The sequence below is a fragment of the Papio anubis genome, chromosome 11 (genome assembly GCF_008728515.1).
Source record: "Papio anubis isolate 15944 chromosome 11, Panubis1.0, whole genome shotgun sequence".
NCBI classification, from domain to species: domain Eukaryota; kingdom Metazoa; phylum Chordata; class Mammalia; order Primates; family Cercopithecidae; genus Papio; species Papio anubis.
In genome coordinates, this window is record NC_044986.1 from 79,284,586 (window position 1) to 79,310,086 (window position 25,501).

The 25,501-nt window shown below is 37.8% G+C and overlaps 1 protein-coding gene across 7 annotated transcripts in view; it reads left to right on the forward strand.

Annotated features, from left to right (window-relative positions):
- NRG3 (neuregulin 3) overlaps nt 1–25,501 on the forward strand; it is a 1,118,981-nt gene that overhangs the window by 1,081,483 nt on the left and 11,997 nt on the right. For all 7 annotated transcript variants that reach the window (XM_031652669.1, XM_031652672.1, XM_031652670.1 and 4 more), the window contains exons 5-7: nt 400–502; nt 7,917–8,043; nt 22,805–22,932. In XM_031652669.1, the coding sequence (XP_031508529.1) occupies nt 400–502; nt 7,917–8,043; nt 22,805–22,932 (358 nt within the window). The remainder of the gene's footprint in view (nt 1–399; nt 503–7,916; nt 8,044–22,804; nt 22,933–25,501) is intronic.

The following is a 25,501-nucleotide window of genomic DNA, read 5'->3' on the forward strand; positions in this document are numbered from 1 at the left end:
CGGAAGGTAAATTGGAAGGCATCAGTGGCACAGGAAAGCTCAGAAGCACCTGAGTTTGTTTCTCTAGCGGATTAATTTGGACCCTACCACAATTTCACAAACTTAGGTAACCAGTAAATCCTAGTCATAGAATGTCTGTGGATAATAAATTTGTAATCGCAGTATATGAGTATGAGTTCTGATGTAGCCATGCAGATAAAAAAAAATAGCACCCAGTTATCCTATAGAACTTTGCAAATAAATTGAATCATAATAATTTCCTCGTTTTATTCCCTGTTTATGACAGAAACAAAAAAGTTGGCTTTGACAGATTCCTACCAGCTCAGAAGTACATGGATGAAGATTGTTGCTGATGTGCCCTGCTAGCATCCATTCTAATTTTGTTTTTCAAATTCACAGAGAGTGAAGAAGTTTATCAAAGGCAGGTGCTGTCAATTTCATGTATCATCTTTGGAATTGTCATCGTGGGCATGTTCTGTGCAGCATTCTACTTCAAAAGCAAGTAAGACCATTTCTCTCAAGTATTTAAGGTTTACTTTTTGAGAAAGCACTTTCTGTTACTTTAAGTTCTCGGTCTGTGTGCCACACAGAGGGAACCTGTGGAAATGGGTCTAGCAACAATCTGCAAGTGCCTTAGGACCTTTTTGTAAATTGCGGTGAGTGTGTACAGGCATGTGCCTGCATGTATGTGATGTGTGTGTGCACACATGTGTGCGCGGTTTATCTTTGATGCACATATTGATCATTCCTCTCAGTGATCACGAACATTCTATGTTCTTTGCACTGATTAACCACTTGCCGGTATTAAAGGCTTGGTGTCTGCCTGTCACTAAGGGCTAACTCTTCTGAAGAGAGGGGTCACTGCTATGAACCTACACATTATCAACCATTATCTATCTATTTATGAAAAAACAATTCAATTTTTCATACAGATTTTAGGCAAATATGGAACATAAATACTAAAAAATATACTTCAGTTTACCAATTGATATGCATATGTTGAATATGCCCTAAAGTTATCTTGCTGAGAAATTAGACCTTCTTCAGATGAAGGTGTTTATGTTTACTAGAAATAGATATAGGCCAGGTGTGGTGGCTCAGCCTGTAATCCCAGCACGTTGAGAGGCCGAGGCAGGTGCATCACCTGAGGTCAGGAGTTCGAGACCAGCCTGACCAATATGGTGAAACCGCATCTCTACGAAAAATACAAAAATTAGTAGGCCGTGGTGGTGTGCGACTGTACTCCCAGCTTCTCGGGAGGCTGAGACGGGAGAATTGCCTGAACCTAGGAGGCGGAATTTGCAGTGAGCCCAGATCACACCACTGCACTCCAGCCTGGGGGACAGAGGGAGACTCCATCTCAAAAGAAAAAAAAAAAGAAAGTAGATATAAACATATCTCTGTGTGCGTGTGTGTGTGTATGTGTGTGTGCGTGTGTGTATTTTTCCAAATGAACTCTGGTAGAGGTAGTTTATTTATTAAAAGGATATAATCTGCACTTAAAATAAGAAATGCGGATAAAAACATTAGCCCCATGGTTTCTTGAGCCTTAAGAATTTGGCAGATTTTATTTCTATAGCTTGTCTGAAATTCAAGCCAATGTGTAATTGTTTTTCTGAGTGGACCTATAAGTTTTTACCCATTCGCTCTTCTAATACGGGATTAATTTCCAGGTATAGTTTGTGATACCTGTCTACATGTTCTCTGTGTTGATTCTCAAAGAGAACTGATTATGATTTTTTAAAATAACATAAACTCAAACATCAATTCAGAATTAGGAACCATTATTTTTCTCATAAACTATTTCAGAATGTTTTTAGATATTTAGAACTGTTGCCAAAATAGTACAGAGAGTTTCCATATACTTAAACCAAAGTTCCTCTATTATTAATGGCTTACATTTGCATGGTACCTTTGTCAGAATTAATGGAACAATATTGATATTGTATTACTAACTAAAGTCTGTATTTTCAGATTTCCTTAGTATTTACCTAAGGTCCTTTTGTTAATGCCAGGGCCCCATCCTTACCATATGATATTAGCTGTTAATTCTCCTAGGCAACTCTTGGATGTGACAGTTGTAACTATCAATTTCTGAGCACTTACTCTTTGCCAGGCACACTGGGCTTTTAATGCATTAACTTCCAAACACCACAGCAATCAGAGTTGTGCATTATTACTGCATTTTTCAAATAATGCCAGAATCTATTTTAAAATATTTATTTTTCAAAGTCATAAAGAAGAAAATTACAGATAGGTTCTTTAATCTTAGCAGTTCTAGGTTAAATCACATGCTCTAAACCTCTATACCATATTGTTTCACATAGTCCTTTTGCTAGATGGTGGAGCTGCGCAGAGTGGGTTAGGAGTTACCCTCTTTTGTACAGCCCATAGCACTTTATGTTCTGTAAGGTTGCCATTTGGCATAACGGTCAGGGTTGTACACTAGTGAGTCATACTTGGATTCAAATCTTCAAGCTGTCATTGTTATATTTGATTAGGCAAATTATATTGTGTCTCTTAGCGTTGGTTCCCTTTGTGGTAAAATATGAACAAATATAATATCTACCTTTTAGAATTTTGCTAAGGATTAAATGCAACCATGGTTGGGTGCAATGGCTCATGCCTGTAATCCCAGCACTTTGGGAGGATGAGGCGGGAGGATCACTTGAGGTCAGGAGTTTGAGACCAGCCTGGCCAACATGGTGAAATTCCATGTCTGCTAAAATACAAAAATTAGCCAGGCATGGTGGCGGACACCTGTAATCCCAGCTACTCAGGAGACTGAGGCACGAGAATGACTTGAACCTGGGAGGTGGAGGTTTCAGTGAGCCACAATTGCACCACTGCACTCCAACCTGGGCAACAGAGTAAGATTCAGTATCCAAAAAAAAAAAAAAAAAAAAAAAAAAAAAATGCAATCACAATGTAAAGGGCATAACAAAGTGTTTAAAAGAGTAACTACCCAATGGAACCTTGCTGTTGTTGACACCCATGGTTTTCCACACCAGGACTTGGTGGCTGGGTAGCTATAAAGTTAGCAGCCTCCCCTGGAGCACGAGAGTGGTAATCACACTCAGCAGGGCGGTAATTAGAAGGGTCTCCCTGCTAGAACTTTGTACAAAAAAGAAATTCCGTACTTAACAATAACCAAATTACAATGAAGAAGCAGTTAATCACTTATTTTTACAGTATAATGTGTACTTGTCCCACATTTAAATGAAAGACAGGTCATGGTAATTATGAGAGCAAACAGCTGGATTACCAGGGGACTTCCATCTCTGGGGCTGTCAGTGTCTCACTCTGGGCTGCAAGTGGGCTTGGAGATCAACATCTCCTCACACTCAGTGGGGCTCCTACTATCACTCCTCCCACTTTGGGGCTCAGTGAGGGGTCAAAGCGTTTACTGAAAACAGTGTTCAACATCAGATTCATTAGGGTAGGCTCAGAGGACTGCACCGAAGCTGGACAACCAAGCGGGGCATTGTTGTCTTTCTATCTACCAGCCTAGGACACAGTTTTATTTAAAAAATGAATCAATTAATAACTAAAGGTAAAAATAATAAAGTGATATAAATGGAAGTATTTTCCAGCTGGAATTGGATGAGCTATATGTTCTTCATTAGAGACCTAGGGTGCATTTCTTCTTCTAGTACCATTTTCAGGCTTGGTCTCCCTTTAATTTTCTTTGCTTGAGAGAAATGCCACAACCTTACCAAGCACCTAATTTATATTGCTAAAAGCAATTATCAATTTTCATAAAACCCTGGCACAAGTTGTGTGTGTGTGTGTGTGTGTGTGTGTGTGTGTGTGAATTCGTGGATTTCTAATTCCTTTCCCAAAACCTTGGGCAGAACAGAATATCCAGACTCTACCTTGACCTTCCCTTACTTTCACTCATAAAGGAAAGTAGTTTATATGTATATACTTTTTTTACTTTAGCTTAGAAGCCCCAATCTTCCAGGATTCTAAGGCCTCTCTATCATTGATATTCAAATAAATTCACCTGAACCTCCATTCGATATACTGGGATGTACAGTTTCTGCCCAGAGGGAGTTGAGACTTACCCCAAAGCTCTCTTGATCATTTGTCTTCTACTTCTGATAATCACTTAGATCTTTCATTTATGATTCTTTTTCCATTCCCTTGTCACCTTTGGCATGGCATGACTTCATCAGAAGGAATATTGCAGAAAATTGTATATCTGAGGAAAGATGGAAGGTAGGTGACATGATGAGGAATAAGTAAGAAACATCTTGAATTTAGAGGATTTTTTGACGGAGTTAACTGAACCCCTAGTAACTCTAAAAAACAGTGAAAGAAATTCTCTTCACTCCCAATAAGCTCATATATTCCTATACATAGTTAATGGAACTGTTAATTGAGTCTTTCAGGTCTGGCCAATGTGGCTCACTCAACAACTATAAATTATTCAAGGTTTTCTCTTTACTTTCAACTTACATAGTTAAGAATGATGGGGATGAGTATTAGAGTGCTTAGTAGAGCTTGGAAATACAAAACATGATTCAACTCTAAAACTACAATTGAAATAGGAGTGGAGATGTTTCACAAATGGGAAAAAAGAGGAGGATAAAGAAGAAACTGGTGTTATCAGTAAAACGTAGACATGGTTACAACCTGCCCCTGACTATAGGTCATCAACCCCCTGAAATAAGAGATTTTAGATCCCAAGAAAAGCCTCTTAACAGCAGACACTCTGATGCAGTGCTACGATCTTCTTCAGATATGGAAGATTTAGTCCCCAGGTTTGCCAGCAAACACTCGTGAAGAGTCACCTTTTTCAATCTCATGTTCCATTCTGGGATTGTTTATCTCCAATGATGCATCAATATGAGGCTCTGAAGACCTAGACCTTTTCCCCAATTTCAGAGGCAAGACCATGCCAGCTTCAGAGCTCCCTGTGGGGTTTGCTGAGGTTTTCTCTGAGACTGCATCACATTCCAACTTCTCCCCAGCCCAATTCTGCTTCCATTTCTTCCCTTTGCTTCCACAGGTGTTGATACCCAGAGCTCTCCCTAACAAAAGTCCTCTATGCTGTCTTTATCCCAGGGTCTGCCTTCCCAGGAGCCCAATCTGCAACAAGGCAAATAATGCCTAACAATGGATTCATGGTGTCTACTATTCTGCAACTTACATCTTATTTCTTTCTAATGCATTGCACCAAAGAAACTTGAAACTCAATGGACTGTAAAGTTTCCACACTGACACTCTTGGGCTGGTAGTATTCCGGTGTACAATGCATGCATCATGTCTTCCCCAGAGCAATGCCTCTCATGAGAGAGCTAATGGTATTGCAATCAGCTGCTGATTGTTTACTCTGTTCCCATTTGCTGGGGGAAAGAGGAAAGAGCAAAAAAGCGTGTGCTTGTGAGACAGGAGGGATGGTAGATAGGCAGAGGCAGGCTCAGAATGGAAGGACCCCTTATCTTGGAATATTACTGAGTCAGGACTTGAGTGAAAAAAGACTAAAGGTAGGCAAATTATAAAAGGATTTAGGAAACGCAGTCTGATGTTGGATATTGTATAAAGAAAATTCCTTTACAAGTTTATACTTCCAGGGCTCTGAATTAGATTATTGAAAAAGTCATTAAGTGTTTCTGATTTTATCCCATTAGAGTAATGGAATCCTTGCTCTGCGACGTGCACTCTTACTTTTTCAGGATGATTTACCCGACTAGAACCTCCTGATTTCCCCTTTTTGTGTGTGTGAATGAATCCCTGATAAAATCTTGTGGCTGTAACATGCTCCTTAAAATGCCAATATGATAGATTTATTTTTAACAATAAGCCATAGATTAGCTGTTAGGAAGCAAATAGATTATTACAACAGGATTAAAGCAACTAAGAGTGCTAGAGATAAAAGTCTCCCAAATAATTGGAAAGATAAAAAGAAATATCTTAAAAAACAGAGCTACATCACATTCATATTATAAATTCAAAATGGGTAATGAAGCTCAAAGCCTCCAAAGCTTGTAGCAAGTGCTGGTGAATTGCTTGGGAAGACACAACTAGTGTAATCTTTTATCTTTGGGTCAGTGTTCTGATTCTTCTGCAGCTTCTGCCCACAAGACTGAGCTTGCTTGATGACATCGGGAAAGAGATGAACACTTTGTTTGTGCCCCCACATGCAGCCACCACAGTGTCCGTGGAAGATAGCTTTTATGAACCTAATTTAAAGAGGACGAAATGGAGGCTCCACAAGTTTAGGAAATTATTAGGGTAGCAAAACTAGTGGGTGGCAGAGTGGGATTCAAATCCCAGTCCCTATGATACAAGAAGCCATGCTGTATAGTGTGCTACCTGACTGGAGAAGTTCATTGCCAAGACTGGCCATATACTCCACTGATGGCTGTATCTTTGTCAGAGACCTTGGAGGACAGGCAAAATTCAACGGCATGATTCTATTGGGAAAGTTGTCGGAATCAAAATGGAGTCATTTGTGTTAATAACCCTGAAAAATAGAGCCAGAGAAGGCCATGAAGGGAGCGGTCCAATGGGCAAATGCCTGATTACAAGAGCTGTCACAAAAGACTCTGCAAAAAACCACAGCTTTGCATGAAGACTATTGCAGCCTTAGACACACATGAAAATACTTCTGCAAGGACATCTGCCCAGCAACTGCCTGTCCACCCTTGGACTGGCACCATCCTTTCTATTGATCCTTGTAGCCAGAGATAATTATCTCAAATCACTTGTATACCTCATGTTTCCTGTCTTCCTAGTAATAAAAGCTAGTTTCCTATATCGTGTGTATTCCCATTGCAACACTTATTTCCACATAAATGTTTTCTTTTACAGAGTCTCCATGTTTGTTATTTAGGTCAACACTGCAAAGAGGTATACGTGTGTGTGTGTGTGTGTGTGTGTGTGTGTTTAATGGGTACCAAGTCTATGCTGATAGATGATTTCTGTGAAGCTTCTGGGACAGAGCTGCTGCTAAGGCAGTGGTTTGTCTCATCCTTCTGGTATAGGCACTGAGTGACCCAGACAACAGTCATTCCACATGTGCACACAGGAGCACTTTACTTGAAGTCGAGAACCCTAGAGCAGTTTCAACCATTTCACTCAGAAACAGTGGGACCGTGAACACATGTCTTGGCAGTTCTGAGTGGTTGTTGAAGAGTGTAAACTATGCAGGCAGGTTGGCTGGACTGAGATCCAATCTCTGCCACTCACTGACTATGTGACTTCAAACAAATGGCTTAACTTCTCTGTGCTTCAGTTCTCATCTACTGAATGGGTATAGCATTATGGCCTCATTATGTAGAATTATCATGAAAAATATGTGAAATGATACATGTAAAGAACTTAAAACCATGTGTGACACATTACTGTATAACTACTAGCTCTTTAAGAGTTAACTATTTTTAATATTTGGGCTCTTGGTAACAATAAATGAGCTATTTCTAAATTGTAAAAGAAAGAAAATATACACATTATAGTATATAGTCAAGTCGTGCAATTAAGCCAAACATATTTGAATTGTACAAATATAAATGTAACTCTACAAATATGTCATATGTACCTGCTAAGCCCAAGTCTTAATTATTTTCCTCTAGTCACTTTCCCATAGTATTTCCAGTTCTTCGCAGCTAAAACTCAGGCTTAGAGACTCCCTGCATCTATGGGGGCCAGGGCAATGCACTAAATGTTTGTCTGCTTTTGGGGTGCCATTGAATGTGAATTCCTAGAGAATATGGATGATATCAGGCTATCGCTAAACTGGAAGCATTTCTTGGTGGGGTTGGAAATGAGAGAAGGGTTCTCTTTGTTAGCTGAGTTTATTTAACTTTAGCAAATAACAAATATAGACATTAGGAGTGAATGAAGCCCTGAAAGTAGGAGTTGAATAAATTCATGCAAATATTTGTACACATGTTTATTTATGCCCGCAGGAAACAAGCTAAACAAATCCAAGAGCAGCTGAAAGTGCCACAAAATGGTAAAAGCTACAGTCTCAAAGCATCCAGCACAATGGCAAAGTCAGAGAACTTGGTGAAGAGCCATGTCCAGCTACAAAATGTAAGTGACATGTCTACACACCTCCTCCTGCAGCCTACCTCAGTGCTTCCAGTCCAGAGATGTTGGGAATCTGGGATCAGATTTGTATATATTTTTCAGAGCTTTATAGGGTTTTGCTTAAATCGTCTTACAATTCTGGGCTGGGAGGTATGCACACATGCATGTATGTATGCATCGGATAAAAGACAAGTTAAATTTCAGCTCTTGATTACAATCTGTAATATAAACTAATCTCTGGTAAAAATACGAGCTTCAGTTGTTTGTCCCGTGAACACTTGTCGAATCCTTAGTTTGTGCCAGAAGATGTGACACCAAGGATACAATGTCCCTTGCCATAAGGGAAGTTCTGTGTAGGAAGAAACACAGAAAACCCCAGAATCAGCAGAAGTGAGTTCTGAGATAGTTGTTGTTGCAGCAGAGGTTGGACAAGAGGAAGCCAGTGGGAGGTGGATGGGGGTAGACTTAGGGGCTGCCTCACAACAGAGTCAGGCTCGGACTTGGTTTGGAAGGACATGAAAAGTTTTATAGAGAGTCAAAGGGCTAAGAGCTAGACACCAGAACATACAGGAAGAATAAAGCCATAGAATCCCAAAAATGCATGTTATGTTCAGAGAACTCTGAGTTAAGGGTGTGAGAAGAATCAAAGATGAGAAGTAGAGTTTCAGAATCAATCCTTCTAATTCCAGGCCTTACGGAGATACCAGAACTTGAAGTTAAATGCAAACTCTTTGCCTCTTACACTTTTTGCAAGGCAGTTTTAATCATTACTGAGCTATATTGCGAAACACTAAATTAAAGACAAGAGAATACTGTGTAATACATAGAGATATATTCTTCTTAGGGTAGCAATTCTTTGACCCCACACAGCATTGCACTTTCAGAATCTGAGGCATAAAACAAAAGAACAAAGGCCACTGCATAAACCTAGCATTTGAGTATAATAGGCAATCATCCAGGACACATTCACACCCCTCCAAATGCTTAAATCACTGAAAATTTATACATCACTGGTGATTCTAAGAAATCATTACCCAAAAAGTCACTATTATGATATCCATAACAGATGTACTCAAATGGTTTAACACGGAATTCATAAATCAGAATCTCTTCCCAGCCAAGTTTTGTTAAACTTTTATTCATGGCAATGTGCAGGAATTGTTCACTTCAGAAACACAGCGAATGGTTTTACTATTGATTTCTAATGAATATAATCCCACCACTGTAAAACAACCACAGTGATGGAGGGTTTCATTCTTTAGCAACTGGTTATGTCAAAGATAAACAAAGCCAGACACTAGTTAAAGTGATGAGGACAGATTCTAATCAGCACTATATTAGTGGAATAGTGGAATAGTTGAACTGAACTTCAATTTGTACAGAAGTGGCTGGGCATTTTTTTTTTTTTTTCTTTTTTGAGACGCAGTCTCACTCTGTCGCCCAGGCTGGAGTGCAGTGGCGCGATCTCGGCTCACTGCAAACTCCGCCTCCCGGATTTGTGCCATTCTCCTGCCTCAGCCTCCCGAGTAGCTGAGCCTACAGGCGCCCGCCACCATGCCTGGCTAATTTTTTTTGTATTTTTAGTAGAGACGGGGTTTCACCAAGTTAGCCAGGATGGTCTCGATCTCCTGACCTTGTGATCCGCCCGCCTTGGCCTCCCAAAGTGCTGGGATTACAGGTGTGAGCCACTGCGCCCGGCTTTTTTTTTTTTTTTTTTTGTGAGAAATAAAGAAGTGAAATTATATTTGTTTGTAGGTGACATGATCTTCTGTGTAGAAAATCCAAAGAGTCAACCAAAATACTGCTGGGATTAATAAACACATTCAGTGGATTTGCAGAATACAATATCAGCACCAAAAATTAGTTGAATTTCCATACATTAACAATAAACAATTTTAAAAGAAAATTAGGAAAACACTTCCATTTGCTAGAGAACTTAAAGTAAGAAATGCTTAGGTATAAACGTAAAAAGGTGAGAAGTTTGTACCTTGAAATCTACAAACTTTGATCAAAATGATTAAAAACATATATAAATAGAGATACAACCCATATTGATGGATTGGAAAAAATAATATTGTTAAATGATTATATAACCCAATGTGGTTTAAATTCAACACAACACCCATAAAAATCCCTATCAGTTTTTGTTAAAGAAACAAATTAATATAAATGCATTGTCTCATTTAGTCCTAACAACAACTAATGTATACCCACAAATGTGCAGAAAGTAGAAATGAGGTTTGGAGCTTGAGAAAGTTATGTCTGTCAGACAGCTAGTAAGTAGCTGAAAGACAAACCAACATCCTTATAACTCAGTGGTTCTCAACAGAAGGCAATTTGCCCACCATCCCTTGACATTTGGTAAAGTCTGAAAACACTGTCTATTACACGCTGGGAGAAGAACGCTACAGGCATCTAGTGGGTAGCGGTCATTGGCGCTAATGAACATCCTTCAATGCACAATAACCTCCCTCCACAGAAGATTATCCTTCCCAAAATGTCAAAAGTGGTAACGAAGTTCACAGTCCGTGCTCAAGTTTCAAATGGGACCATTGGGAAATTCTGAACACCAAGTTCCATCAGCAAGCTTCCCACTGCAGGCGTTTATTTCCATTACACAGGGGGTGACAGGTTATTCAGGCATATTTCATCCTTAGAAGAGAAAATTTTCTACTTGCTTACCATATCAGACAAATCTGTCTTTGTTTTATCTTGAAGCTCATGTTAACTACTTGAAATTCTTTGCAAATTGCAGTGTTTAACAAATGAATTGTCTGGCTCTGGCATTCCCTTAAGTTCATTAAACATTCATGGAAATGGGTTTCACTTTATAGTCATCTAACAAGATGCAAAACACCTTGTCAAGTGAAGCAACACGATACTCTGGAAACACTTGACTCCGACGCTGCAGAACTGGAGTAGATTACCCTCCCTGAGAAGCATCTAGTCCCTACCATTTTTTTAAAAAGCAAATAAAGCATCTGTGAGTAAAGATGAACTCACCTCCTTTGCTGTGTCTCAGGTAAGAAAGAGCTAAGGATAGAATTATAACCTCTAGAACCTTGAAGGCAAAGGAGTGAAACTTCTCAGCCTGGTTTAGGAATCAGAAAATAAAGTCATCAAAAGAGAAAATCTGTTCTCTCTTGAAATCAAGAGAAAACATTCACAACTGAAAAATGAAAGAAGAAAATTATACACCCTTCACACCTTTTTTTTTTTTTTAATCAGTAACCATTTTAAGAAAGATAGGTTTATGGGGGAGGTAACATTAAATGAGAAAGAACTGGAAGATAATACTTGCATGCTAAAGAGGAATAATAAGAATTTAATGCCTAGGCCAGGCACAGTGACTCATGACTGTAATCCCAGCACTTTAGGAGGCCAAAGCGGGTGGATCACCTGAGGTCGGGAGTTCAAGACCACCCTGGCCAACATGGTGAAACCCCATCTCTATTAAAAATACAGAAATTAGCCAGGCGTGGTGGTGGGTGCCTGTAATTCCAGCTACTTGGGAGGTTGAGGCAGGAGAATTGCTTGAACCCGGGAGGCAGAGGTTGCAGTGAGCCAAGACCATGCCACTGCACTCCAGCCTGGGTAACAAGAGTGAGACTCAGTCTCCAGAAAAAAAAAAAAAAAGAGTTTAGTGCCTAACAGTCTCAAAAAAAAGAGTTTAGTGTGTAACAAAGCGTTAAAAATCGGTGAAAAGGCCCTTATTTATCCAGTAATGTTTATTGAACTCTGGTAAAGCCCACACTTCTCTGTGTTGGGTACTGCAGGGATAGGTTTGAATACAAACAGAAATGATTCCTCACCTCAGGATGCTCAAAGGTTAGTGGAGAGAAAAATGTGCAAGCATATAATATCTTTATTATATAGATATATTAAATCAAAGTACCATCAGATAGTGGAAAACGACTTCTGAATTTGACTAGAGGAATCTCAAATCTACCTAGAAGAGGTCACATGTGAATTGAGTTGTTGGCCTAAAGGAAAACAAACAAAGAAAACAAAAACTGAGGCAAACTTAATGTAAGTAGAGCATTTATTTTGGCCAGTTTTGAGGGCTGCAACCTGAGAGCATAGACTTAAGGTACCCTAAATACATGCTCCCATCAGAAGCAGTTACAAGTGGGTTTTTATAGGAAATGAAGACGCAGTTCCCAAATTGTTTATCAAGAATTTGCATTAAAATAGCATAAGCTATTCATTGGCTATCCATGGTTCTTTTCATCACAAATTCCGAAAACATGGAAATAAGTGATGAGGCAGTTAGGAACAAAATGTCTTTAAACAATCACCCCTGGGTTTGGTGGGAGTGACTGACTGTAATCCCACACTCTGTCTCTCTGAGCCTGATAAATTTTGCACACCTCATATAGCTCACACTGCTCTGAGCTATTTTTCTTAGAGTTTTGAGAGTGAATTGAAAATCATGGAATTGTTTGCAGGCAGTAGGTCAGAAGAGGTAATTTTGTTGTAACATTAATTAAAGTTAATTTTAAATAACTTTAAAAATTACTTCTGATTTCTTGTTTTAAATATCAAATTATAACTTATTGATTGAATATAGATTCATGCATTCATTTGTCTATTTAAATGTAGACTAAATAGCCTACTAAGTACCAGACAATACCTATTAAGGAACAGGCATGTGATGAGGACCAAACATGAGAAAGCCACTTCTTTCCAGAAGTTTACTGATTACTGCGAGTGATCGATATAAATCAAATAATCTCACAAATGTGGGCTCTCATCTATGCCAAGGCCTACAGGAAATAGAGAACGGTGCTATGAGAGCTTATAGTAGGCAGGTTGGGGAATTAATATCAGAACAAGAATAGCTCAGAGCTCTCTAAAAAGGTGCAGTAGCACATGAAGAATCCCCCTAGTGAAGTGGTAACTTGCTGGGGAGGAGGTGGGAAGGGGTATTGTGCTGGGCCTAGTGTCTGGAGAGGGTCCCTTGTCATATTATTTTGCTTTAAAGGAAATGTGTGGAGATTGCAATTGTTGAAGTTCTTGCTGCTGTGGTGTCCATGCAAAAATTCTCAACAGCGGTCAAGTAGTTTTTAATTACCTGCATTAGAAATCCCAATGAAATCACTCTCGAAAACATATTGTAACTATCAATTTCCCTGTACTCCGGCTCATAAGTCAGAGTGGCGCTAAAGAAAATTTTGTCACAGACATATTTGAGCCAAGCAATGCAGAGAGAAAGACATTTAAAACTGCTTAAAAATCTCCTCCTCCTGCCTTTATTGCCTAGGATTCCAGACCAAGTGATTATCAGCTCTGTCAACAGTGCTGTCCAAAACTGACCCTACTTTCATTTAACCTTCTGACTCCTGCTGTGTGCATGTGGCAGACCTGGAAACAATGCTGTTATTCTACTGCCAACAAGCACCTGCTTCATTTGACCAGCCTATTGATTTTGGTGCACCCCCTACAATGTGCTAGGAGCAAAGCAGGTGGGCGGGCGAGAGGAGATGCCTTCAGCCCCTGGGAGCATTTGCACTAGCCAGCACTTTCAGGGGAGCCAGTTGAACGAATGTTTCCCCAGGAAATAACAATATTAACCAGGGCCTATAAAGGAGTTTGGGCTCATGCTGAGAGCACCAGTGAATGAACTGGGGCATCTCCTTATTCACCGCTAACACGATCTTTTGTATATTATACCAAATGAGCTCTTAACCATGTGCACACAATAAAGTCAGGATCTGTGTCAAGGAAATGACATAGAATCAACTGCCAGTCTTTGTAACATTGTAGAGGATGCTAATAGGGAGGTCCAGACAGGCAGTTAACCTGAGCACTTACATTTCACTGAAGATACAATCTTAAGAATAAATTTGTCCAGACCTCAGCTTGTCTCAGAGATAGAACTGCATACATTTGGATGGAACCAAAGTAAATATTTTTGGGCTGGGTACTGTGGCTCACACCTATAATCCCAGCACTTTGGAAGGCCAAGGCAGATGGATCACTCGAGGTCAAGAGTTTGAGACCAGCCTGCCCAACATGATGAAACCTTGACTCTACTAAAAATCCAAAAATTAGCCAGGCATGGTTGTGGGCGCCTGTAATACTAGCTACTCAGGAGGCTGAGACACGAGAATTGCTTGAACCCAGGAGGCTGAGGTTGCAGTGAGCCGAGATCAAGACATTGCATTCCAGCCTGGACAACACAGTGAGACTGTGTCTCAAAATACATACACACACACACACACACACACACATATATGTGTATATATATATACATATATATGCATATATATACACACATATATATATGCTTTGTAACATTGTAGAGGATGCTAATAGGGAGGTCCAGACAGGCAACTAACCCGAGCACTTACATTTCACTGAAGATACAATCTTGAGAATAAATATGTTCAGACCTTATCTTGTCTCAGAGATAGAACTGCATACATTTGGATGGAACCAATCAGGTTGATATTATATATATTACATATAATACATTATATATAGCGTAAAATATATATTATATATAATGTATATTATTATATATAATGTGTATTATATAAATATATGATATATAATATATTATATATGTATATATGTGTGTGTATGTGTGTGTGTGTATATATATATATAAGCACAGAGCATAAAATGTCCAAAAGCTATGATTGTGGTCAGTCAAGTTAACTTTCCAGGAGGGTTGGTATAGGTGAACTGTTTTGCTGAGTGGAGTATGCACCTTGAGGGCCTACAGCTGAGCTACTCAGGCAATTAAAGGAAGACTGAATTCTGCCTTTAGTCTCTAAATTCTTTTTGTTTATTTTGATGTGTACTTTTTAAATCATTTATCTTATTTTCTATTTTTTATTTTCTTAAGTAGATCTGATATTTTATGATAGCTTTCAATTTACAGGAAAGTTTAGCGGATACCACAGCAAGTCTCTATACTCTGTATTCAGTTGTCCCTATTATTAACCTTGTACATTAGTAGGGCACAATTTTGAAATTAATAAACTAATAAGAATGCATTATTATCCGTAACATCCCATATGTTAACATTCTCACAATTTCTTTAGTTTATTCTGATTTTATGAGTGTTTACCCGATTGCTCCCTCTGTTCCAATCCCAGGTACCACATTACATCTAATGGCCATGTCTCCTTAGGTTCCCCTTACCTGTGACGGTTTGTCGATTTTTTCTTTTTATGATGACCTTGACAGTTTTGATTAGTACTGGCAAAGAATTTTGTAGGATGCCCCTCTATTGGAATTTGATTATTTTCTTGTGATTATGTGGGGGTTACTGGTTTTCTGTAGAAATTTTTAAAGTGCCATTTTTATTATGTCGTATCAAGGATACACACTACAATATGATTTATTATTATTGATGTTTACCTTATCATCTGTCTGAGGTAATATTAGCCAAGCTTCTCCACTGTAAGGTTACCCTTTTCTTCTCTCTGCTTTTCCATAGAATACTCTTTGGAAGGAAGTGACTATGCATAGCCCACACTTAAGGAGTGGGGAGTTACGGTCTTCTTTCCTTATGGTCAAGTTTCTACATAAGTTATTTGGGATTCTATCACAAAGCGTCTGTCTATTCTCTCCCATTTACTTATTTATTCCATCACATATTTAAATCAGTATAAATAAACTCATGGATACTATTTTATAGTTTGATTTATAATCCAAGTAGTTAAATACTACGTTACATTGTCAGCCAGAAAGATAGGTCTTTCAGCTGGCTCATGTCATTTTGACACTATCCATCAATTCACTGTAGGTTTTCAGGTTTTTTGTTGTTGTTGTTGAGCACTACAAGACACTCCTTCCTTATATTGTACATTTTCTGCCTGGGTTCTAGAATCAGCCATTTCTCCATGGAAATAGCTAGTTTCTTTCTTTGCAGAATGTTGCTGGAGACCGGGATTTGGAAGCTAGGTGTGTATGTTACCGTTGCTACTGGGATGTCTTTGCTTGACCTTCTCAACAGACAGATCAAAGATTTTATATATATATAATCTTATTTTATATATATCTTATTATATATTATATATGAGATATATCTAATGTATATATTAAATAATATATTAAATATGTCTACTTAAGATTTATTTAAATAATATAATTAAATTATATTATATAATTTAATTATAAATAATATAATTAAATTATATTATTTAAATAATGTATATTAAATTATATTAAATAATATATTAAAACATATATTATACATCTTATATATAAATATATATATTTATATATTAAAGGTTGTATATAGACTAACATAATCTGTAAATTTTTCTGTGTAAGCATCTGTGTCTATATTCTGCTGAACATGTGTCTACATTGATGTCTACCCCCAACTCTAATCCATAACTACATCAATAATTCTACGCTTCTCCCCTTGCTTATTTATAAATTTCCACTCCAACAGCAAAAAGTCTCCTTCCCACTGTCCATTATTCATTTACTTATTTTTTCGGTTACAGAATACACATACAGCATTCTCACAATGGTTAGACCATACCTTTGCACTGTTCAAACTTAACGGCTAGGCGGTGAACTTGGGCGGTACTTTTGCCTTTGTCTGCTAAACACTTGTGACCTTCACAAGTGTTTCTTCACTTTTTGTCCTCTTTTATGTGAGACGGAAAGGTTACAGAGAGCTGGAATTGGGGAAATGCCCTTCTTTCTAGTGAGATAAGACTCTGGTAAAATCTTTTTACTACAAGAGTAGGCAGTTGTTATTGAGAATGCCCTGTGTGCATTTCAGAATGGTTACTTTTCCCCTTCCACTGGCAGAGACAGTAGATGATTTTTGTTGCTGTTGGGGTTCTTTCCTGTGAGAACCTGATGTGGTTCCTGGAGGCCAAACTCATGGAAGTATGGACATTCTATCTAAGACTACAGACCCCAACTCTTGTTCTAGTGCCCATACAAATTCCAGCCACCTGTCCAAATTACTTCTTAAACCTTCCTAACAATTTATGGTTCCAGCAGACTCAGTTGCAGAAAAGCTGATCTTAGCCATTATTCTCTGTATTCACCTGTTTCTCCAGATTTAAGGTGGTAGTGTGCCCTGCAACCTCAATTATCCAATGAACGCAAGAAGAGATTTTCAGTTTGTTCATTTATTTTTCTATTGCTAGGATAGGAATAGTGACTTCCAAACTCTTAGCTTGTCAAAACTGAAACCAGAAGCTACCTGAATTCATTTTCAGCCAAAATGTATGAAATATCATTTGGAAGTTGGTCAAATTATTAGACTTTTTATCATGCTTCCACAAGTTTCAAGCAACCTCTGGATAGGAATACCAGCAATTTAAACTTGAATTTCAGGTACAATGTAGTCACTAAAACAAAATGCTGTCAGAGAAAAAAATAAAAAGTTCTAAAATAATAAATTTTGGAAACATTTATATTAATGGACCAAAACAATACAAATAAAAACAACTGTTTAATATCACAATAAGTCAAACATTTGAAATAACAGATTTAGGAAATATCTGTCATGAACACTATCAATAAACAGAACAGGTTAAGAGGTTGATTCTATTTATGAATGTTATCCAGAATTTTGGACAAGGCCCTCTATCTCTCAGATCCCAAGCAGAGACTATGAACTAATGGTACAAAAGATGAATTGGGTTTTTTGACAAGGAAGGAAGGGAGGAAGGGAAGAAGGGAGGGAGGGAGGGAGAGAGGGAGGGAATTACTGATTTTTTTATTGATTTGGCAGTTTCTCTAGAAGGTCTGCATGCTCCAGAAATAGTTGGCTGATATTGTCCCCTGGCAGCCTGTATTAGTCTGTTTTCACATTGTTGATAAAGACATAACCGAGACTGCATGATTTATGAAGAAAAAGAGGTTTAATGGACTCACAGTTTCATATGGCTGGGGAGGCCTCATAATCATGGTGGAAGGCAAAAGGCACGTCTTACATTGCAGCAGACAAGAGAGAAGAGAGAACCAAGTGAAATGGGTTTCCCTTATAAAACCATCAGATCTCGTGAGACTTACTCACTACCATGAGAACAGTATGGAGGAAGCTGCCCCTATGCTTCAATTATCTCCCACCAGGTCCCTCCCACAACACGTGGGAGTTACGGGAGCTACAATTCAAGATGCGATTTGGGTGGGGACACAGCCAAACCATATCACAGCTCTCTGCAGTTGCTGAACATACTTGCTTTCTTCAGTTTGTCATGGATCTGCCCAGAGCATCTCACTTGTTTTTGTAGCTAGGCCTTCTAGGCACCCAGGTTTTTCTTGTAAACCAATTAATTAGATAAAAAAAGATAACAAACCCTCATATGTCTTTTATAGAGCTTAGAAGTCACACAGATATTCAGGATATCATTACACTTTAGTAAACATGTCTATTCATCTGACTTTTTCCATGGATACTTTGCAATACACAGTTAATCAATAATGAAGCACACATAGAGGTATTTCCATTATGCATTGGATCTTTGTTTTTTAAGGTTGTTGAAAACAATCACCTTTTCCAAATTATCTCTGTATCTTCTCTTTTCTCTGTCATTTTACTCTATTTTACAAAAAAGACTGACTGGGCTTTATAGGTCCACTGTGAAAAATTCAGATTCTGGTTCAAGACATGGTCATTACTGCCACTATGTGGCTTATTTTGAAAGTTATTGAAAAGAAAACTAATTGGAGCTTTTGAACTTAAAGCTGCAAAACCTTGATGTGTTCCCTAGTCTCCATAGCTTATACTCATGGATATACTTTTTACCAAGCACAACACCTAATTAGACAATTAATAATTTATTTTAATTTAAAAAATCTGCCTCCTAAGTAGTTGCATGAGAAACACACATGCAAATGCACGCAGAAAAATATATGTATATGTACATAAAAAATCTGTGTGTGTATATATATATATATATATATATAAAAACACCAGGCTAATTGTATATATAATCATAAATATATATACAATCTATTTATATCTATTAATTGCATTTTCCTTATTTACACAAATGGATTTATATGCGTACTTTTTTGCACCTTCCTTTTATTCTTTTCAATGGCCGTGTAGTAGTCATTTGTGGACATTTCTATTGTTTTTAATTTTTTTTACTTTTGTGTTTATTTCCGTTTCGTTATGGAAAATTGTGCTGTTTATATACCCTGGAAATTATTATTTTGAACTTTTGCAATTGTGGAAATTTGCATGATAGAATTTCTAAAAGTAGTATTTTGGATCAAAGAGTAAGTATATTTAAAATTTTGAAACATATTGTCAATTTGCTCTTCAAGTTAGCACCACGGCTACTTTTCCAGGGCCTTTTCCTTTATCAGATATTCTTGAAATTTAAATTTCTCTATTTATTTTAAAGGCAGAGTCTTGTTATGTTGCCCAGCCTGGAGTGCAATAGCTAATCACATAGCACACTACAGTCTCTAACTCCTGGGCTCAAATGACCCTCCCACCTCCACTTCCCAAGTAGCTGGGACTACAGCTGTGCACGACTGCACTTAGCTTAATTTTCTCTATTCTGACTACCACCTCTTTATAATGAGTGCAGTTGCACTCTTTGCCATATGTATGTTGCCTGTCTTCATTTTTCTGTGAAATTCTTGTTCATCTGTTGCCTTTAATTTCTTTCCAGTTGATTTCTGTCTTTATATCTTAAGAATCGTCTTTAACGTATGAATACCCAATGTTTCCCCAGGCTTTTACTTGTATTTTGATTTACTAATAATCACTTTTGTTACTTAAAATATTTAAATTAGTAGTAAGTCAAATTTTACATATTTTTTTCTTTATGGTCTCTAGGTGTTTTGTCCTGGTAACAAATGTCTTTCTCCCATAAGGTTATGAATACATCTCCCATATAGTTTTATAAAGGTTTTTAAATGTATTTCCATTAACCAAACAGTTCATTCATATCTTCTTGTGTTAGTCTGTTTGCACTGCTGTAAAGCAATACCGGAGGCTGGGTAATTTATAAAGAGGTTTATTTGGCTCACAGTTCTGCAGGCTGTACAAGAAGCATGGTGCCAGCATCCTCTTCTGGTGAGAATTTCAGGAGGCTTCTGCTCATGGCGGAAGAGAAAGGGCAGCAGGTGCCACATGGTGAGAGAGAAAAAAGAGAAAGGGGGAAGGGTGCCATGCTCTTTTAAATAACTTGTTCTTCCATTAATTTATAGAATGAGAACTCACTCATTGCTACAGGGAGGACACAAACCATTCATGAGGAATCAACCCCCATGACCCAAACACCCCAAACACCTCCCGCCAGGCCTCATCTCCAACACTGGGGATCAAATTCCAACATGAGACTCGAAGGGGACAAATATCCAAACTGTATCACTTCTCTTTATCAAAACCTAAAAATATAAATTAAACTAAAATTACACTTTACTGTTATCCATAGTTACATTCCTTGCCACAATTCGTATGTAATTAAGTTATGACAATGTTAATGGTTTATAATTTTTGTGACTAGTTGAGTACAGTGGCACGATCTCAGCTCACTGCAACTTTCATCTCCCGGGTTCAAGCTATTCTCCTGCCTCAGCCTCCTAAGTAGCTGGGATTACAGGTGCATGCCACCATGCCCAGCTAATTTTTGTATTTTTGGTAGAAACAGGGTTTCACCATGTTGGCCAGGCTGGTCTCAAACTCCTGACCTCAGGTGATCTGCCCAGCTCAGCTTCCCAAAATGCTGGGATTACAGGCATGAGCCACCGTGCCTGGCCTGAGAAAGCCTTTCATATTGAAGCTATGTTGTTAGGTAGATAAAAATTTATGAATATTTATCACTTGCTAGATTGCTCATTCTATTAATATGAAATACCCATTTTTGTTCCTTTTAAAATGCATTTTATACATAATTATGTTTTACTTGAAATTATTACTGTTAAAAACTTTTCCCCCTATACTTTGCAGAGTATATCCCTACCCATTCTGTCGAGTTTTTTCTCTGTTGTTTTTAAATTAGTTATTTCAGAACATAGAAGACTAGATGTTTAAAATCAGTGCGTGAATCTGTCTTTTAATAGTTAAATCTAACCATCCACAGTTTTTATCCTCACTGATAGTTTCACACTTATTCCTGTCTGTTTATTTCCGATTTACCATGCTCTCTTGTTACAGCCCCCTCTTATTAATTTTTGCTGAATTAATATTATTTTAATTTTTTCATGTCTTATATATAATTCTTATATTCTAGTGCTGTCTAATTTCTAATACTTAAATACATATGTTTTGTTCATCAGTGTCTAAAATTAATCAGCATGCATATGTTACATTGTCTTTATTCTCTACAATCCCAGCCTGGATTTTTTGTTTTTCAAATGTTCATTCTTCCATCTTTTTATATTCTTTTTCTTGTCAATATCTTCCAGCCTTGTTGAAAGTCTTTGGACTTTACTTTCAAGCGTTAATTTTAAAGCCGACATTTTAAGAAAGAAATTACAATAAAATATCTCCCACTCCTTCCTCCTGGATTCACTTTTCTTCTGGTTAGAACTCTTTCTTTCTCCATTTCTTACTTCATAAGTCATCTTTAGAATATATGTAAATATAAGACTATAAGCAGCCACTACCAACTGATTAGAAATGGGACTTAGGGTGGAATTTATCTTTAGTTTCTTATAATTCAGAGATAATATTTCTAAAAGGCTAGAAAACATCTTAGAGTATCATCTTCATTATTATGTCTACCTTCTTTTTACCTGGATCAAATGCATTAAGTATTGTTTGTGAATTTTTTCAACAACCCTGTAAGAGACATTTTATTATCCCACCATATAGATGTGAGATTCAAAAAGGTTGATTAACTTGATTTTTTTCATCAATGCTTCTAATAGTGGCTTCTTTGCTTTTGAAATGAAAAAAAAAAAAGGGGTATACTGAGTTAGAGTTTTATAGTTACTCAGGATAACACTTAAAATCTTTAACTTGACACGTTGGGTACTGACTATCCAGACTCCAAACTCTCTTTTATTTTGATGAGCATCCTTAAACTTCTATTTCTAAAGAAAGTCTTCACCTGGAGTTTCTAGAAGAGAAATCTTCTACCCTTTGCTACCTGTTCCAGCGCCCAGTGTGCAAGGAGTATTAAAGTTGACAACTTATTGACTCTTGAAATGCCGTGTGATATTTCTTTTGGGGTAAAATTTTTCTGAAGTTGTCATCTATATAAGCCTTCTTTAGGCTTCTACACCTTACAAGTTATAGCCAAAGGAGAAACCAAGAGTTCCGAACTATAAGGAGTGAAATGCTCCAAATTTCTCTTGTGAAACATGGTAATTACCTGGTAACAAGCTGAAAGAGAAAAACAGTGGAGCGTGGCGGCCAGATGTTCTGAACCAATGTCTTTCATCATTCTCAGAATGTTATGAAATTTAATAAGTGTTTATTGAATCCTTATTAGTAGTAACCCAGCTACTAATTCAATTTTTTTGGTAAGATGTACATCAACTAAACCACATGTGTAAGCGCCTTTTGGCTGTCAGTCACAGTGTGCCGTGGGTGTACATTAATAAAAATGAGAGAGCAGGCTTGGGATTCTGACATGAAGAACCCTCTTCAATGGATCCTGTCTAGGCACAGAGATGGTTGGGGCAGGGGAGGTGAATACTCAATGTGTTGGAAATAGGACACAAATTATGTCTCATCTCCTGCTCCTCTAATCAGGTGACCAGGAGGAATTGGCATTCCAGTAACTTCTCAATGCCTAGCTCTGGTGTTCTAGGCCCTCCTCCCATAACTTATCCTTCATCTCAACTCTGTACCTGTGATTTCCCACAGTATTCAAAGGTGGAAAGGCATCCTGTGACTGCATTGGAGAAAATGATGGAGTCAAGTTTTGTCGGCCCCCAGTCATTCCCTGAAGTCCCTTCTCCTGACAGAGGAAGCCAGTCTGTCAAACACCACAGGTACAAGTAGCTCATCATGGTGGGAGTGGGCACGTTCACACTGTGTGTATGCTGGGTGGCACATGCCAAGGACTGGCAGCATGACCTAGGAGAGACAACTGTTCTTGCTTCTCCTGTAGTTCTCTGTGGAGCAGATGCTCAAACACCTCACGTCAGGTAAACCAAAGATACCGGTTTCCACAGCAGACAGCATTACCCCTGTAAGAAACTTGATGGAACTATAAATAACACCCATCAAAGCTACAGACCAGTTAAAAAAATAAATTGCATTCCGAAAAACTATTTTTAAAAATACGTTACCTGGCCTGCCTTTTCTAGATGACACAGGTAACGAGTAATTCTTCCCTGTGCAGCCTAATGTGACAGACTTCAGGTTTTCCAACACGGTTCTTACAAAATAAAATTTTCCATGGGGAAGAAGCCTGGTGAATCTTCTTCTTGGGTCTATAAAATCTTCTGTGATAAATGGGGTGGCAGTTTCTTACAAGCTCCCCAGAAATTGGCTGCTTTGGAGAAAAAGCCAAAAACGTAGTTATTTGACACATTTCATAGCATTCTAAAGCTAACCTTGTCCTTCAGCATCTTCTAGTCTCCACTTTTCTGTTTTATACATCAGGATTCTGAAACTCCAAATATTAAAGGTATTTGTTCTAAACCAAATGATGAAGTTTAGGACAAACGCTAGATTAAGGTATTTGTTCTAAACCAAATGATGAAGTTTAGGACAAATGACAGATACACATCCTCAGTCTTTATGGAAGTTGTCCAAAGATTTAAGCTTCCTTTTCTTAGTGAGATATACAGTATTTTACAATTTGAAAAAATTATGAAAAATTAAACATTTTAACAATGAAAAAGTAAATAGCAGTCGTTCCCAGCAATGAAAGTTGAATGTTGTTGCCCCTTTGTTGTCACATACTAGGCAATAGTTTGCACAACACCAAGCTGGACACATACATGATAGAAAAAAACTACTTTCTTCCTTTCTTCTTCACCTTTTAATGAGTTACATGAAATGGATTTTATTGTTTCTGGCCATATTTACTTTGAGATTTTTAGTCACTCTTGACACTAATCCTCAGCACTTGATGGTAATTTTTATTCTCATTCTACATGAGTAGACATTAAAACACTGAGAGATTGCCATTTTAAAAAATACGGTATGAATCTATGTTCAATTCAGGATTGAAATATGTTTGGCTCTTGGATAATTGCTTTAGCTATTCTTACTGCAAGTTTTGATTTATATCAATGTTACATTTACAGAATATTTTCCTGTGAAAAGAGCATTTCATTTCACTGGACCTAATGGAAGTTGTCTTAATTAGGGAAATAAGTTCAATATTACTAGTCTTTCAGAAGACCGATATTTTCCCCCAAATGGTATTTTCTCCTCCTGATTATAACACATGTTAAAGTAGTATTCCACCTAGTCAAGTAATTCAGTATAATATCATTCTAGTATTATATTAACTATATTCTGTCATAAATGTTTTAAAATTGATATATTTGTTTTAAAAGATCAGCTTTTAATATGTTTGAGCTGCAATATTACTATCCCCAGTTCTCATGTGCTTTTTTTAATGCTCCTTCCTAAACTTGGCTTCTGCTATGGTGTCTAGAAGTCACTCACAGATTAAATAAGGACATCTTTAAGAGACCTTCCTTTTTGTTTGGATCAACGACATTGCAGTATCTGTTAGCATACATTGTGTCCTGATAGATGGGCAAGGGTTGACTCACAAAATGCTTTTAGAACTTTGTAAATTATAGTTTAATATATCATAGCTTTTGTTCTGTAAAACATGCAATAGACTTAAACGTTTTCATGATTGATAACCCAGGCACTGATTTATACATCCTGGAAACTGCTCCATAACTTCCTGAATGCCACTGAGTGAGAAGGCCTGAATAGCTGATTGATCAATAGGCATAAAACTCTTTTTAAGACAGGTCACTAGTTCATACTGATAGACTTTGTTGTTGTGACAGTTTAGTGAGCTATGAATAATTAATTTCTTTTGTGAACTGCAAATATGACTCATTTGGATAACTCATGTACGAAACAAAGCTATTAATTCAGAGCCATTATTTCTAATGTTTAGTTCAAAAAAATCCCATCTGTTTAGAAAATAAATCTATTATGGCATGTCATATTTATTGCAGTATATTTTGGCAATGTAAGTCACTTATCTTTTTTTATTATTTTATTTTTTGGGAGATAGAGTCTCGCTCTGTCACCCAGGCTGGAGTGCAGTGGTGTGATCTCGGCTCACTGCAACCTCCGGCTCCTGAGTTCAAGGGATTCTCTTGCCTCAGCCTCCCAAGTAGCTGGGACTACAGGCGCGTGCTACCACACCGGGCTAATTTTTGTATTTTTAGTAGAGATGGGGTTTCACTATGTTGGCCAGGCTGGTCTTGAAGTCCTGACTTCAGGTAATCCGCCAGCCTCAGCCTCCCAAAGTGCTGGGATTACAGGTGTGAGCCACTGTGCCTTGCCATGTCACTTATAAAAACCACGTATGTAGGTTTTTTGCGTTGAAGTAATTCCAGGGTTTTCAGTGACAGA